This window comes from Lonchura striata, chromosome 25 (assembly GCF_046129695.1).
Source record: "Lonchura striata isolate bLonStr1 chromosome 25, bLonStr1.mat, whole genome shotgun sequence".
NCBI lineage: Eukaryota > Metazoa > Chordata > Aves > Passeriformes > Estrildidae > Lonchura > Lonchura striata.
The window spans coordinates 7,410,632-7,427,657 of NC_134627.1; the positions used below are offsets into that span (position 1 = coordinate 7,410,632).

General features: G+C 55.0%; 2 protein-coding genes across 2 annotated transcripts in view; one reads left to right on the plus strand and one right to left on the minus strand.

Annotated features, from left to right (window-relative positions):
- Window positions 1-4,305, plus strand: part of PIP4K2B (phosphatidylinositol-5-phosphate 4-kinase type 2 beta) — a 35,507-nt gene extending 31,202 nt beyond the window's left edge. Inside the window, exons 9-10 of the mRNA XM_077788320.1 lie at window positions 442-545; window positions 1,731-4,305. Of these exons, the coding sequence (XP_077644446.1) occupies window positions 442-545; window positions 1,731-1,811 (185 nt within the window). The 3' untranslated portion in view covers window positions 1,812-4,305. The remainder of the gene's footprint in view (window positions 1-441; window positions 546-1,730) is intronic.
- Window positions 4,306-8,323: 4,018 nt separating this feature from the next.
- On the minus strand, window positions 8,324-16,814 carry PSMB3 (proteasome 20S subunit beta 3). The gene is made up of 6 exons (XM_077788321.1): window positions 16,655-16,814; window positions 15,886-16,070; window positions 13,786-13,893; window positions 12,368-12,545; window positions 10,205-10,299; window positions 8,324-8,448 (listed from the first exon to the last, which is right to left on the minus strand). The coding sequence occupies exons 1-6, from the start codon at window positions 16,655-16,657 to the stop codon at window positions 8,400-8,402; spliced, it is 618 nt and encodes a 205-aa protein (XP_077644447.1). The 5' UTR covers window positions 16,658-16,814; the 3' UTR covers window positions 8,324-8,399.
- Between the last annotated feature and the right edge of the window lie 212 nt (window positions 16,815-17,026).

Below are 17,026 nucleotides of genomic sequence, written 5' to 3' on the forward strand. Positions count from 1 at the left end.
GGGAGATTTTGGGGAGCTGAAGATGGCAGGGGAGTTGCGAGGGGCTGTAGAGGAAGGATGGAGGGCAGGGAGGTGTCAGGGAGATTTTGGGGAGCTGTGAGGGAGATTTTGGGGAGCTGTGGGGAGCTGAGAAGGGCAGGGAAGGTGTGAGGGAGATTTTGGGGAGCTGAGAAGGGCAGGGAGGGTGTGAGGGAGAATTTGGGGAGCTGTGGGGAGCTGAGAAGGGCAGGGAGGGCGTGAGGGAGATTTTGGGGAGCTGAGAAGGGCAGGGAGGGCGTGAGGGAGATTTTGGGGAGCTGTGCAGGGCAGGGAGGGCGTGAGGGAGATTTTGGGGAGCTGAGAAGGGCAGGGAGGGCGTGAGGGAGCTGTGGAGGGCAGAGAGGTGTGAGTTGGGGATGAAGCTGGCTGTGCCCAGGGTTCTGAGCCCCCCTGTGCCCACAGGTGCCCCCAGGAAGGAAGTTTATTTCATGGCCATCATCGACATCCTCACGCCCTACGACACCAAGAAGAAAGCTGCACACGCTGCCAAGACAGTGAAACACGGGGTGAGGTTAACAAAGTGAATGAAGCATTTCTGTTTTAACTTGGTGTGTTGAATCTGAGCTGTTACTTAAAAAACCTCTGCCTTAGGGAGGGAATTCTGTAGCTCCAGGGAGGGAATTCTGCAGCTCCAGGGAGGGAATTCTGCACCCCCAGGGTGGGAATTCTGCACCCCCAGGGAGGGAATTCTGCAGCTCCAGGGAGGGAATTCTGCACCCCCAGGGAGGGAATTCTGCAGCTCCAGGGAGGGAATTCTGCAGCCCCAGGGAGGGAATTCTGCAGCCTCCAAGGAGGGAATTCTGCAGCTCCAGGGTGGGAATTCTGCAGCTCCAAAGGAGGGAATTCTGCAGCTCCAGGGAGGGAATTCTGCAGCCTCAGGGAGGGAATTCTGCAGCCTCAGGGAGGGAATTCTGCAGCTCCAGGGAGGGAATTCTGCAGCTCCAAAGGAGGGAATTCTGCAGCTCCAGGGAGGGAATTCTGCAGCTCCCAGGGAGGGAATTCTGCAGCCTCAGGGAGGGAATTCTGCAGCTCCAGGGTGGGAATTCTGCAGCCTCAGGGAGGGAATTCTGCAGCTCCCAGGGAGGGAATTCCCTGACCCCTCTTTGTCCAGTCTGACCCCTCCTTCACCACCCTGCCCACGCTGACCCCTCCATGCCCCCCATTCCTATGCCCTGCTGCCCCCCTGTTCCCCCCTGTGACCCCCCGTGCCCCCCTGACCCTTCCTTGCCCACCCTGACCATGCTGACCCCCCCGTGCCTGTGCCCCCCATGCCCCCCGTGCCCCCCTGACCCTTCCTTGCCCACCCTGACCATGCTGATCCCCCCGTGCCTGTGCCCCCCATGCCCCCCGTGCCCCCCTGACCCTTCCTTGCCCACCCTGACCATGCTGATCCCCCCATGCCCCCCATGCCCCCCGTGCCCCCCTGACCTTTCCTTGCCCACCCTGACCATGCTGACCCCCCTGTGCCTGTGCCCCCCATGCCCCCCATGCCCCCCGTGCCCCTCTTGACCCTTCCTTGCCTACCCTGACCATGCTGACCCCCCCGTGCCTGTGCCCCCCATGCCCCCCTGACCCTTCCTTGCCCACCCTGACCATGCTGACACCCCCGTGCCTGTGCCCCCCATGCCACCCTGTGCCCCCCATGCCCCCCATGCCCCCCGTGCCCCCCTGACCCTTCTCTCTCCCCCCAGGCCGGGGCCGAGATCTCCACGGTGAACCCCGAGCAGTACTCGAAGCGTTTCAACGAGTTCATCTCCAGCATCCTGGCATAGGGAGGAGCTGCAGGGCTGCAGGGGCTGCACGGCTGCGTGGCTGCATGGCTGGACTGCACCGCTGCAGCAGCAGCAGCAGCAGCAGTGGCACCTGGTGCCAAACCCATCCTCGCCGCGGCACCGGCGCCCGAATCTCCGAGGGCTTTTTCCAAACGAGCCGAGCGCCTCCTTCCAGCCCAGGGACACCACCCCAAAAACTCTGGCACTGTCCCCAAAAGGTGACACCACCCCCAAAAAACTCTGGCACTGTCCCCAGAAGGTGACACCACCCCAAAAACTCCAGCACTGTCCCCCCAAAAACAGCGACGCCACCCCCAGAAGGGTGACGCCGTCGCCGAGGGTGACGCCGGAGCAGTGCCTGACTCGCCAACCACTCCTCGTTTTTTGGGGTTTTTTTGTGTTGTTGTTGTTGTTGGTTTTGGTTTTATCGGACTGGATTCGTCCAGAAAAAAAAAAAAAAGAAAGAAAAACCACAAAAAAAACCACCCACCCCCCCCCAAAAAAATCCCCTTTTTTTATTTCCCTCTCGCTAGGAATTGGAAGGAAACCAGCTCAGCATTTCAAGGATGGGCAAACAGAACTCTGGTAAAAAAAGGAGGAGTTGCTGAATTTTAGGTAAATTCAGACTGGGACACTTTATATTAATTTTTTTGTTGTTGTTGTTAATTTAAGGAACGGGGAAAGAAAAAATAACACAAACCATTTTTTTTGTAACTGCACTCGATTTACAAGAAAGATGAGGGAAACGAACATCTACCAAAGATGATCTCTGAAAAAAAAAATTCAAAAGGTGGAACTCTTAAAAACTAAAAACAAGCAGAGAAATGAGAGAGGTTCAGCTCCTGATGTGCTCAGAGCTGGGCTGATTTCACTTGGCCAGCCCTGAAAATTTCCTAAAAAGTTAAAAAAAAATTAAAAATTAAAAAAAAAAGGCATTTTTGTACCTGTAGATCAGATTTTGAGCCACTTCCTCATGCAGGAGTGGCTCTGAGGTCACCACCACCATCCTGCCAGTGTTAATTAGCTAATTAATTAACCACCCAGTCTTCCTTCCTGCAGCAGCTACTGACAGAGCTCACTGGGTTGGGTTTTTTTGGTGTTTTATTTTTTTTAAAAATGTGATTTTGCACAGCCTGGCTGCCGGGGGGGAGCGCTGAGAGCTGAGCTCAACCCCCCAGGAGAGAAAATTACAAAATTTCCACCCAAATTTCATTTCCAGCCCCCCCTGAAGGATTTTAGGACTGCTTGAAATGACTGAAATCTCATTTTTTTAAAATTATTATTATTTTATCTCCTTTAACCTTTTCACAGCCAAGCTGGGCAGCCTCACCGTGGGTTTTGTTTGGTTTTTTTTTTTTTAAATTTTATTTTCATTTCTCTTTCTAAGCAGGATTTAAGAGTTTTGAACAAACCTCTCTGCAGTTGCTTCATCTGCCTTGGAACTGTTTTTCACACTTGCCTTTTTTTTGGGAATGTCAGTCCCGTGCTGTGACACTTTTTTTTGCTGTGTGGAATTTTTTTTTTGGTCCTTTTTTTCAGACATAATTTGGTGCTTATTTCCCCTAAATTAACCCTGCCTTTGGGCTGGATTCTGAATGGGATTTTAAATTTTTTTTTTTTAATTTTATTTCCTTTTCATCCCCTTCCTGAACGTGAATCCCACCTCAGGAAAGGCTGGAATTGAACCCCCCCGAGGGTGTGCACTGTAAATAGAATTATGGAAAAATAAAAAATTAGGGGTTCTGATGGGATTTGGAGGGTTTTTGGCCCAAATTTCAGTTCCCCCTTTGCTGTCTTAAGGTGTGGAGCTGAAAAAAGCCACAACCCAAATGCAGCTAAAAAAATACTTTAAAAAAAATCAAAATACTTCAAAAATATTTTAAAAAGGACTTAGAGGGCATCATCAGCTTCGTTTTGTGGGCATTATATTGGTTTTTTCCTCTCTTAATAAGCACTTAAGTTTACTGCTAATTAGGAATTGAACACAAATTACTTTTTATTCCTGACAGTTTTTAAAAAAACAAAAACAAAAACAAAAAAAAAAATCTGCATTGAATCTGCAACTTTAACCTGGTAAGTTTGCCCTTCTCCCTTTGGGGGAAGCAGCTTGGAATTTTTATTCTCTTGAAATCATCTGTTTAAAAAAGAATAAATAAATAAAATAAATAAAGAGGAGAAAAAAAAGGGGGAGGAAGAGAGCAGGAGGTGGGTGAACCCCACAGAGCAAACCCAGAGAAAAGGGAGTGAAAATGGCAAAAAAAAAAAAAACAAACCAAAAAAATCTCCTTTATTGAATTGCAAAATAATGAATAAAAGAATCAAAAACCAGAAAATCCTCACAGATCTGACAAAAAACTGAGAGCAGGGAAAATTTCCTTATTCCAAACTCCTGCTGGGATTAAATTTGGGGTGATCTGGGGGGGGGGTCCCACAAAAATTCTGCCCCTTCCTATTAATGTTCAAAGTGATTAAATGTGATTTTCTCACCTAATAATGTTTTCCCCAGCTATGTAACTTTGTTTAACAGAAGCGTTTTTGTATATTGTTTACACTTGGAGAAGTAGCATTTACCTTCAAAATGCTCTTTTTTTTTTTTTTTTGTTTCTAGACAGTATTTTTTCTTTTCCAGAACGAGAAGCTGCAAATGTTTTGATTTGTTTTTAAAAGGGACTTTTTCTTTCTGTTCATTTTCTTTTTGTTTTGCTTTGTTTTGTTGTGGTTTTTGTTTTGTTTTGTTTTGTTTTATTTTTTTTCTTTAAAATCTTGTTTTAGGTCACTTTTTTAACACGAGTATTTAAAAGAAAAAAAAAAAAGGAAAACCCAGCCCTTTAAATTCTGGTTTAACAACTGCTTGTGCTGGTTTGTTTGGTTCTGGTGTGGGTTTAATTCTGATTTTTGCTGATGTTCCTCTCCTTGGCTGCAGAACAGGATTTGCAGCAGAATTCAGGAATTGTTTTTTGGCCAAAAAACCCCCAAATAATCAGTGAGCAGCGCCTGTGAGGGCAGGAGGAGCTGCAGGAGCCGAATTCCTGAGGGATTTAAATCCCCAAAAATCTGCTTTGGGCTGGGAATTCCCACCCGGGCTGGTGGGGCAGCCCCGAAATGAGAGGGGGAACTGGGAGAGAACTGGGAGAGAACTGGGAGGGAACTGGGATAGGACTGGGAGGGAACTGGGAGAGAACTGGGAGGGAACTGGGATGGGAACTGGGATGGGAACTGGGATAGGACTGGGAGGGAACTGGGATAGGACTGGGAGAGAACTGGGATAGGACTGGGATGGGAACTGGGATAGGACTGGGATGGGAACTGGGATAGGACTGGGAGGGAACTGGGATGGGAACTGGGATAGAACTGGGATGGGAACTGGGAGAGAACTGGGATGGGAACTGGGAGAGAACTGGGATGGGAACTGGGAGGGAACTGGGATGGGAACTGGGAGAGAACTGGGATGGGAACTGGGAGAGAACTGGGATGGGAACTGGGATGGGAACTGGGAGGGAACTGGGATGGGAACTGGGATAGAACTGGGATAGGACTGGGAGGGAACTGGGATGGGAACTGGGATAGAACTGGGATGGGAACTGGGAGAGAACTGGGATGGGAACTGGGAGAGAACTGGGATGGGAACTGGGAGAGAACTGGGATGGGAACTGGGATGGGAACTGGGAGGGAACTGGGATGGGACTGGGAGGGAACTGGGAGGTAACTGGGATAGAACTGGGATTAGAACTGAGATTAGACTGGGATGGGAACTGGGAGGGAACTGGGATAGAACTGAGATTGGAACTGGGAGAGAACTGGGAGGGAATTGGGAGGTAACTGGGAAGGAACTGGGGTGGAACTGGGAGTTCCAGGGCTGGGATGAAGGCTGGGATTTGGGGAGCAACTCCAGGGGGTTTGGGAATTTTGGGGGAACAGCTCCAGGGGGATTTGGGAATTTTGGGGGAACAGCTCCAGGGGGATTTGGGGGAACAGCTCCAGGGGGATTTGGGAATTTTGGGGGAACGGCTCCAGAGGATTTGGGAATTTTGGGGGAACGGCTCCAGAGGATTTGGGGGAACAACTCCAGGGGGATTTGGGAATTTTGGGGGAACAGCTCCAGGGGGATTTGGGAATTTTGGGGGAACAGCTCCAGGGGGATTTGGGGGAGCAGCTCCAGAGGATTTGGGAATTTTGGGGGAACAGCTCCAGAGGATTTGGGAATTTTGGGGGAGCAGCTCCAGGGGGATTTGGGGGAACAGCTCCAGAGGATTTGGGAATTTTGGGGGAACAGCTCCAGAGGATTTGGGAATTTTGGGGGAACAGCTCCAGAGGATTTGGGAATTTTGGGGGAGCAGCCCCGGGAGCTTTCGGAGCCCCCCTCGGACCCTCCTCACCTCGGCCTGGGCTCATCCAGAGCCGCAATCATGGAATTAATTGGGAATTCACCCCATTAGAGGGACAAAATTTATCCTGTGGGGATGGAATTCATCCCATGGGGACAAAATTCACCCCATGGGGACAAAATTTATCCCATTAAAGGGACAAAATTTATCCCATTAAAGGGACAAAATTCACCCCATGGGGACAAAATTTATCCCATTAAGGGACAAAATTTATCCCATTAAGGGGACAAAATTTATCCTCATTAAAGGGACAAAATTCACCCCATGGGGACAGAATTTATCCCATTAAAGGGACAAAATTTATCCTGTGGGGATAAACAACCCCAAATTCCCCAAAAATTCCTGCAGGGCCACTCCCAGCGTCTGCCTCCGTGGGGTGAATCCCATGGAAATTCGGGGTGACAGAGCTGTGGAAATTCCCATTTTTAGTGAAAAGCACCCCAAAATTTCTGCAGCTGGGTGGGAGCAGAGCGAGCAAATTCCACACACAGAGGTCAGGAGGGGTGGGCAGGGTTAAAAAAAAAAAAAAAATCAGCGCAAACGAACTGAAAAAGGAAAAAAAAAAAATGTGAATAAATGAAGTTTAATCTAAAAACTACACCAAAAAAAATTAAAAAAAAAAAGAAAAAATATTTAAAAAGAAAAAAAGTAAAAAAAAGGAACATTCTAGGTTTTTTTCACTGCTGTTTTTTAAATAGGAATTTGAGGTCCTCTGTGCTTGTCTGTTTGCTAGGAGAATTTGAGGCACTGTTGCTGTTTTGAAATGCATGCATGTTACCAGATGAGTCTCCAACCAGAGCAAAAAAAAAAAAAAAGAAAAAAAATAAAATAAAATTAAAACTTTGTGTACATCTGGGCCCTCCCTGCCGTGCTCTTTGAGGGGTCCCCCTCGGCTGGGGGGGATGGGAAATTGGGGTTAAAAATGGGATTTTGGGGTGGGCTGTTGGGGGGCTGATCCATCCCTGGAGTCTGGAGATCGTTGGAATGAAGTTCTCAAAATTAATTAAACATTTCTATTTTAATTGGTTGAATTTTAAGCTGTCACTTAAAAAAAAAAAAAAACAAACCTCTGCCCTGGTACAAAAGGCCGTGAGGAAATTCAAATTACTGAAGCTCCTGGCATAAGGAATACCAAAAAGAGAAATGTTGTGTAAGTACCTTTAGAAATAAAGATTTGGGTTAGAATGAGGCAAAATTTTGGGGGAAAAATCTTAATTTTTTGGTGGGTACTGCCAATACAAACCCACTTGTAAATACCCCAGGTGTGGAGAAAATTTATTTATTTCGTGTGTGGCTTCAGGAGCCTGGGCTTGGAACGGAGATTGTTGGAATGAAATTAAAAAATTAATTATTTCTGTTTTAATTTGTAGAACGATGTGTTGGATTTTCAGCTGTCACTTAAAAAATCTGCCTTAGGGAGGGAATTGTGTCCCCTCTGTGACACCCCTGGGTCCCCTGGCACCCAGGTGACACCCCAGGGTCCCCTCTGTGGCACCCCAGGGTGGCACCCCAGGGTGTCACTGTGTCCCCTGGCACCCAGGGGTGACATTTCAGGGGTCCCCTCTGTGTCCTGGCACCCAGGGTGGCACCCCAGGGTGGCACCCCTGTGTCTCCTGGCAGCCACGGTGGCACCTCTGTGTCCCCTCTGTGACACCCCTGGGTCCTGGCACCCAGGTGACACCCCAGGGTCCCCTCTGTGACACCTCAGGGTCCCCTGCGTGTCCTGGCACCCAGGTGACATTTCAGGGGTCACCTCTGGGTGCTGGCAGCCAGGCTGGCACCCCTGGGTCCCCTGTGTGTCCCCTGTGTGTCACCCCAGGGTCCCCTCTGTGTCCCCTAGCACCCACGGTGGCACCCCAGGGTCCCCTGTGTGTCCCCTGTGTGTCACCCCTGGGTCCTGGCAGCCAAGTGGCACCCCAGGGTCCCCTGTGTGTCCCCTGTGTGATACCCCAGGGTGCTGGCAGCCAGGGTGGCACCCCAGGGTCCCCTGTGTGTCCCCTGTGTGACACCCCAGGGTCCTGGCAGCCAGGGTGGCACCCCAGGGTCCCCTGTGTGACACCCCAGGGTCCTGGCAGCCAGGGTGGGCCGCTGGCCCTGCTCAGAGGCACCCAAAGGGACTCCAGGGCATTTTTGTACTTTTTAATTTTATTTTTATTTTATTTTATTGTACAAAAATCCCGAGCGGGTCCAGAGCCGGGCCGGGCTAATCCATGCGGGCCTTGAGCGTCCTGGTGGTGACCTTGTCCTTCTCTCTGCGGGGACAGAGGGGATGGCCCTGCTAGAGCGGGCTGGAAGGGGTTAAACCGGGCTGGAAGGGGTTAAACCGGGATTAAAGGGGTTAAATCTGGGATTAAAGGGGTTAAATCTGGGATTAAAGGGGTTAAATCTGGGATTAAAGAGGTTAAAGCTGGGTTTGAAGGGGTTAAAGTGGGATTAAAGGGGTGAAACTGGGCTGGAAGGGGTTAAAACCGGGATTAAAGGGGTAAAACCGGGATTTAAGGGGTTAAAAATGGGATTAAAGGGGTTAAAGCTGGGTTTAAAGGGGTTAAACCCGGGATTAAAGGGGTTAAAACTGGGATAAAAGGGGTTAAATCCGGGATTAAAGGGGTTAAAGTTGGGTTTAAAGGGGTTAAAGTGGGATTAAAGGGGTTAAACCGGGCTGGAAGGGGTTAAACCGGGCTGGAAGGGGTTAAAACCGGGATTAAAGGGGTTAAACCCGGGATTAAAGGGGTTAAAGCTGGGATTAAAGGGGTTAAAGCTGGGTTTGAAGGGGTTAAAGTGGGATTAAAGGGGTTAAACCGGGCTGGAAGGGGTTAAACCGGGATTAAAGGGGTTAAATCCTGGATTAAAGGGGTTAAATCTGGGATTAAAGGGGTTAAAACTGGGTTTGAAGGGGTTAAATCCGGGATTAAAGGGGTTAAACCGGGCTGGAATTCCAGGAGTCAGTGCTGGATCCTCAATCCCATGGGAATTTTGGGATTTAAACGGGAATTCCAGGAGTTAAATGGGAATACCAGGAGTTCCACGGGAATTCCAGGAATTAAATGGGAATACCAGGAGTTCCAATGGGAATTCCAGGAATTAAATGGGAATACCAGGAGTTCCAATGGGAATTCCAGGAATTAGTGCTGCATCTCAATCCCATGGGAATGCAGCCATGGAATCCCTGAGCAGGGGGACTGGGAATTCCAAAATTCCTGGGAAGGGACAGAGCCCGGCTGAGGAGGGGCAGGAAATGGGGATCCCTGAGGGAAGGGAAAAGGAAAAATGGGAAAGGAAACAGGAAAGGGAAAGGGAAAGGGGAAAGGAAAAGGGGAAAATGAAAAGGGAAAAGGGAAAAAAGGAAACAGGAAAAGGGAAAGGGGAAAAAAAGGAAACAGGAAAAGGGAAAGGGAAATGAGGGATGGGAAAGGGAAAAAGGGAAAGGGAAAAAGAAAAGAGGAAAGGGAAAGGAAAAGGAGGAAAAGAAAAGGAAAGGAAAACGGGAAATGGAAAAGGAAAAGGGAAAAGGGAAAAGGGAAAAGGGAATGGAAAGGAAAGGAAAGGAAAGGAAAGGAAAGGAAAGGAAAGGAAAGGAAAGGAAAGGAAAGGAAAGGAAAGGAAAGGAAAGGAAAGGAAAGGAAAGGAAAGGAAAGGAAAGGAAAGGAAAGGAAAGGAAAGGAAAGGAAAAAGATCCTTGGATTTGGGAGATCCTTGGAAGGAAGGGAAGCAGGGCAGTGCCAGCCCTGGATTTGGGGATCCCTGGGGGAAGGGAAAAGGAAAAGGGAAATAGGAAAGGGAAATGGAAAAAGGGAAAAGAAAAGAGGGAAGGGAAAGGGGAAAGAAAAGGAAAGAGGAAAAGGGAAGGGAAGGGAAGGGAAGGGAAGGGAAGGGAAGGGAAGGGAAGGGAAGGGAAGGGAAGGGAAGGGAAGGGAAGGGAAGGGAAGGGAAGGGAAGGGAAGGGAAGGGAAGGGAAGGGAAGGGAAGGGGAGGGAAGGGAAGGAAGGGGGGGGAGGACGGGGCTCTCACATCAGGTGCACCACCACGCCCATGCCCGAGATGGCGTCCCTGTCCACGGCGTTGAGCATGGCCTGCGAGATGGTCTCAAAGAGCTGCTCGGGTTCCTGGGGAGGAACGGGTTCAGCTGGGCTGCAGAGACCCCAAAACTCACCCCAACCCACCCAAAAGTGACCCCAACCCTCCCAAAACTCACCCCAACCCACCCAAAACTGACCCAACCCACCCAAAAGTGACCCCAATCCTCCCAAAACTGACCCAACCCACCCAAAACTGACCCAAACCCACCCAAAAGTGACCCCAACGCACCCAAAAGTGACCCCAACCCACCCAAAACTCACCCAAACCCACCCAAAACTGACCCAACCCCCCAAAAGTGACCCCAACCCCCCAAAAGTGACCCCAACCCACCCAAAACTGACCCCAACCCCCCAAAACTGACCCCAACCCCCCCAAACCCTGCAGGCTCCCCCTGCCAGGTGCAGCAAGGTGTCCCCAGGTGTCCCCAGGCCACCCCAGGTGTCCCCAAGGTCCCTGGGTGTCCCCCACAAGCCACGAGTGTCCCCAGGCTATCCCAGACTATCCCCTGACATGTCCCCAGCTGTCCCCAGGTGTCCCCAGCTGTCCCCAGGCCATCCCAGGTGTCCCCAGGTGTCTCTGGGTGTCCCCAGGCTATTCCAGATGACCCCACCCTGTCCCAGGTGTGTCCCCTCATGTGTCCCCAGCCTGTCCCAGCTGTCCCCCCACATGTCCCCAGGCTATCCCATCTGTCCCCAGGTGTCTCCAGGTGTCCCCAGGCTATCCCAGATGACCCCAGGTGACCCTGGCTGTCCCCCAGGCTGTCCCCTCATCTACCTCAATGTGTCCCCAGGTGTCCCCATGTGTCCCCACATGTCCCCACATGTCCCCAGTGTCACTGACCATGTCGGGCTCCCAGAGGGACTCGCACATGCCGTACATCTGCTCGGAGCAGGTGTCCCAGGTGTGTCCCCACGTGTCCCCAGGTGTCCCAGGTGTGTCCCCAGGTGTCCCCAGGTGTCCCCCCATGTCCCCCCAGATGTCCCCGGGGTCACTGACCATGTTGGGCTCCCAGAGGGACTCGCACATGCCGTACATCTGCTCGGAGCAGGTGTCCCAGGTGTGTCCCCACGTGTCCCCAGGTGTCCCAGGTGTGTCCCCAGCCTGTCCCAGCTGTCCCAGGCTGTCCCCCCATGTGTCCCCACATGTCCCCATGTCCCCCCAGGTGTCCCCAGGGTCACTGACCATGTCGGGCTCCCAGAGGGACTCGCACATGCCGTACATCTGCTCGGAGCAGCTGTCCCAGGTGTGTCCCCAGGTGTCCCCATGTTCCCCCAGGTGTCCCCAGGTGTCCCCAGGTGTCCCCATGTTCCCCCAGGTGTCCCCAGGTGTCCCCAGGTGTCCCCATGTGTCCCCACATGTCCCCACATGTCCCCAGTGTCACTGACCATGTCGGGCTCCCAGAGGGACTCGCACATGCCGTACATCTGCTCGGAGCAGGTGTCCCAGGTGTGTCCCCACGTGTCCCCAGGTGTCCCAGGTGTGTCCCCAGGTGTCCCCAGGTGTCCCCCCATGTCCCCCCAGATGTCCCCGGGGTCACTGACCATGTTGGGCTCCCAGAGGGACTCGCACATGCCGTACATCTGCTCGGAGCAGGTGTCCCAGGTGTGTCCCCACGTGTCCCCAGGTGTCCCAGGTGTGTCCCCAGCCTGTCCCAGCTGTCCCAGGCTGTCCCCCCATGTGTCCCCACATGTCCCCATGTCCCCCCAGGTGTCCCCAGGGTCACTGACCATGTCGGGCTCCCAGAGGGACTCGCACATGCCGTACATCTGCTCGGAGCAGCTGTCCCAGGTGTGTCCCCAGGTGTCCCCATGTTCCCCCAGGTGTCCCCAGGTGTCCCCAGGTGTCCCCATGTTCCCCCAGGTGTCCCCAGGTGTCCCCAGGTGTCCCCAGGTGTCCCCATGTCCCCCCAGGTGTCCCCAGTGTCACTGACCATGTCGGGCTCCCAGAGGGACTTGCACATGCCGTACATCTGCTCGGAGCAGGTGTCTCCAGGCTGTCCCAGCCTGTCCCAGCTGTCCCCCCATGTGTCCCCACATGTCCCCAGGTGTCCCCAGGTGTCCCCATGTCCCCCCAGGTGTCCCCGGTGTCACTGACCATGTCGGGCTCCCAGAGGGACTCGCACATGCCGTACATCTGCTCGGAGCAGGTGCCGCTGAGCACGAAGTCCTGGGTGACCATGGGGCAGCCGATGAGGTCCAGCGAGCAGATGAAGGGCTCCAGGCTCAGCGGGTCCAGCCCCGCGATCACCGGCTCCGCGTAGTACGGCCCGAACCTGGCACGGCCGGGGGCATCCCGGGGGTCAGGGGGCATCCGGGGGTCAGGGGGCATCCGGGGGTCAGGGGGCATCCGGGGGTCAGGGGGCATCCCGGGGGCATCCCGGGGGCATCCGGGGGTCAGGGGGCATCCCCGGGACCACCCTGTCCTCCTCGGGTCACAGGGATGGTCCCTGTCCTCCTCGGGTCACAGGGACCATCCCTGGGGTCACGGGGACCATCCCTGGGGTCACAGGGACCTCCCTGTCCTCCTCGGGTCACAGGGACCGTCCCTGTCCTCCTGGGGTCATCCCTGGGGTCAGGGGGACCATCCCTGTCCTTCTGGGGTCATCCCTGGGGTCACCGGGACCATCCCTGGGGTCACAGGGACCACCCTGTCCCTCTGGGGTCATCCCTAGGGTCACGGGAACCATCCCTGGGGTCACGGGGACCTCCCTGTCCTCCTCGGGTCACAGGGATGGTTCCTGTCCTCCTGGGGTCATCCCTGGGGTCACGGGGACCATCCCTGGGGTCAGGGGTCATCCCTGAGGTCACAGGGACCACCCCTGGGGTCACAGGGACCACCCCTGGGGTCACGGGGACCATCCCTGGGGTCACGGGGACCATCCCTGTCCTTCCGGGGTCATCCCTGGGGTCATCCCTGGGGTCAGGGGTCATCCCTGGGGTCAGGGAGATCTCCCTGTCCTCCTCGGGTCACAGGGATCACTTGTGTCCTTACGGGGTCATCCCTGGGGTCAGGGGTCATCCCTGGGGTCATCCCTGGGGTCAGGGGTCATCCCTGGGGTCAGGGGTCATCCCTGGGGTCATCCCTGGGGTCACGGGGACCTCCCAGTCCTCCTGGGGTCACGGGGATCCCATCCCTGACACTTTTCCTCAGGTTTTTTCCCAGTTTTTTGCATTTTCCTGCAGTTTTTTCCCTTTTTTTCCCAGTTTTTTGCATTTTTTTTTTACCATTTTCCCCAATTTTTTCCCCAGTTTTTTCCATTTTTCCGATTTTTTTTTTTTTTGCCATTTTCCCCAGTTTTTTCCCCACTTTTTTCCAGATCTTTTTTACCATTTCCCCCCGTTTTTTTCCCCCAGCTTTTTTCCATTTCTTCGATTTTTTTTTTGCCATTTCCCCGTTTTTTTCCCCGTTTTTTCCCCCGTTTTTTACGTTTTCCAGCAGCTTTTCCCGTTTTTTCCCGATTTTTGCATTTTTTGGCATTTTTTGGGCAGTTTTCGCCCCGCTCTCAGCCTCACCTCCTCTCGTAGAGCAGGTTGGACACCATGCTCATGAAGGTCTGGGGCTTGATCTGCCTCCCCTCCTTCAGCTCGTAGAGGTTCAGCCGGAACTTCAGCCGCTGCGCCCTGGGGAGCCAAATTCGGGGGGAAAAGGGAATTTTGGGAGTTAATGTCGGGATTTAGCAGGGGAAGGGGAATTTTAGGGGTTAAAAGTTGAATTTTAGGGGTTGAAAGTTGAATTTTAGGGGTTAAAATTGAATTTTAGGGGTTGAAAGTTGAATTTTAGGGGTAAAAAGTTGAATTTTAGGGGTTGAAAGTTGAATTTTAGGGGTTAAAAGTCGGGTTTTAGGAGTTAAAGTTGGATTTTTAGGAGGGAAAAGTGAATTTTAGGGGTTAAAATTGAATTTTAGGGCTTGACAGTCGGGTTTTAGGAGTTAAAGTTGGGTTTTAGCAGGGATTTCCCAGCCCTGCAGCCCCGCCCGGTTCCCGTTCCCGTTCCCGGTTCCCGTTCCCATTCCCGGTGCTCACACGCTCTGCACGTCCATGGCCAGCCCTGGTTCCCCGGTCCCCGTTCCCGTTCCCCGTTCCCATTCCCGTTTCCAGTTCCCGTTCCCGTTCCCGTTCCCATTCCCGGTCCCCGTTCCCGTTCCCCATTCCCCATTCCCCGTTCCCCATTCCCGGTTCCCGTTCCCATTCCCGTTCCCCGTTCCCGTTCCCGGTTCCTGGTTCCCGTTCCCGTTCCCATTCCCCGTTCCCATTCCCGTTCCCGTTCCCATTCCCCGTTCCCATTCCCATTCCCGTTCCCGGTGCTCACACGCTCTGCACGTCGGTGGCCAGCCCCGGTTCCCGTTCCCATTCCCTGTTCCCGTTCCCGGTTCCCGTTCCCGGTTCCCAGTTCCCGTTCCCGGTTCCCGTTCCCCGTTCCCAGTTCCCGTTCCCGTTCCCTGTTCCCGGTTCCCGTTCCCGTTCCCGTTCCCCGTTCCCGTTCCCATTCCCGGTTCCCGTTCCCCGTTCCCAGTTCCCGTTCCCGTTCCCTGTTCCCGGTTCCCGTTCCCGTTCCCCGTTCCCGTTCCCATTCCCATTCCCGTTCCCATTCCCTGTTCCCGTTCCCGTTCCCGGTGCTCACACGCTCTGCACGTCGGTGGCCAGCCCCGGTTCCCGTTCCCATTCCCTGTTCCCGTTCCCATTCCCCGTTCCTGTTCCCCGTTCCCGGTTCCCATTCCCCGTTCCCGTTCCCCGTTCCCGTTCCCATTCCCGTTCCCGTTCCCGTTCCCGTTCCCGTTCCCAGTGCTCACACGCTCTGCACGTCCGTGGCCAGCCCCGGTTCCCCGTTCCCGTTCCCCATTCCCGGTTCCCCGTTCCCGTTCCCCATTCCCGGTTCCCCGTTCCCAGTTCCCATTCCCCGTTCCCATTCCCCATTCCCGTTCCCCGTTCCCGTTCCCCATTCCCCGTTCCCGTTCCCATTCCCGTTCCGGTTCCCGGTGCTCACACGCTCTGCACATCCGTGGCCAGCCCCGGTTCCCGATCCCCCTGCCCGGTTCCCGTTCCCCGTTCCCGTTCCCATTCCTGTTCCCGTTCCCGTTCCCGTTCCCGTTCCCGGTGCTCACACGCTCTGCACGTCGGTGGCCAGCCCCGGTTCCCGTTCCCCGTTCCCATTCCCAGTTCCCGTTCCCGTTCCCGGTTCCCGTTCCCGGTGCTCACACGCTCTGCACGTCGGTGGCCAGCCCCGGTTCCCGTTCCCATTCCCATTCCCGTTCCCGTTCCCGTTCCCGTTCCCGTTCCCATTCCCGTTCCCGTTCCCGGTTCCCGTTCCCGGTGCTCACACGCTCTGCACGTCGGTGGCCAGCCCCGGTTCCCGTTCCCATTCCCATTCCCCGTTCCCGTTCCCGTTCCCGTTCCCGGTGCTCACACGCTCTGCACGTCCGTGGCCAGCCCCGGTTCCCCGTTCCCGGTTCCCGTTCCCATTCCCGGTTCCCCGTTCCCATTCCCGGTTCCCATTCCCGGTTCCCGGTTCCCGTTCCCGTTCCCCGTTCCCGTTCCCATTCCCGTTCCCGTTCCCCGTTCCCGTTCCCATTCCCATTCCCATTCCCGTTCCCGGTTCCCGTTCCCGGTGCTCACACGCTCTGCACGTCGGTGGCCAGCCCCGCCAGGCCGAGCAGCAGCCGCGGGCCCATGGGGAAGATCCGGCGGCAGTCGGTGCTCACGGTCTGCGCCTGGATCCCGAAGCGCCGGTCGGCGGCGACGGCGACGCAGCCCCGGCCCCGCATGGCCAGCACGGCGCCGCCGTTGTACGCCAGGATGGACTGCGGGGAGCCGGTACCGGGTCAGAACCGGGTCAGAACCGGGACAGAACCGGGACAGAACCGGCACCGGGACCACCGGCACTGGGACAGAACCGGCACCGGGACCACCGGGTCAGAAACGGGACAGCCCCGGGACAGCACCGGGTCAGAACCGGCGGCACCGGGTCAGCACCGGGATCACCGGGTCAGCCTCGGCACCACCGGGTCAGCACCGGGTCAGCACCGGGATCACCGGGTCAGCCTCAGCACCACCGGGTCAGCACCGGCGGCACCGGGTCAACACCGGGACAGCACCGGGACAGCCCCAGCCCCATCGGGACTGCACCGGGTCAGCACCGGCGGCACCGGGTCAGCACCGGGACCACCGGGGCAACCCCGGCACCACCGGGAACCATCACCGGGACAGCCCCGGCACCGGGATTGATTTCCCGGGCCAGCCCCGGGACCGGGATTCATCCCCGGGGCATCCCCAGTACCGGGATTCACGTCCTGGGCCAGCCCCGGTACCGGGATTCATCCCCGGGACATCCCCGGTTCATGTCCCGGGACACTCCCGGTACCGGAGGCGCCGCCGCGGGTCTCACCATGGCTGCGGCTGCTCGGTGACGCCTCAGTCCCCGCTGGGTGCCGGTTCTGCCCCGGTTCTGTCCCGGTTTTGTCCCGGTTGTGCCCCGGTTCTGTCCCGGTCCCGTCCCCGCTGTGTCACCGCTCCCGGTCCCGCTCCGGCCCCGCCACGCCGCCGCCGCTCCCGCCCCCCGCCGCTTCCCATTGGTCAATCCCACTGCCACTCCCGCCTCTGGCGCTTCCCATTGGTCAATCCCACTGCCACTCCCGCCCCCGCCGCTTTTCATTGGTCAATTCTACGCCACTCCCGCCCTCACCGCTTCCTATTGGCTGCCGCCATCTCGCTCACGGCGATGCTTCCCATTGGTCGCTGTGACCGCCGCTCTCACTTT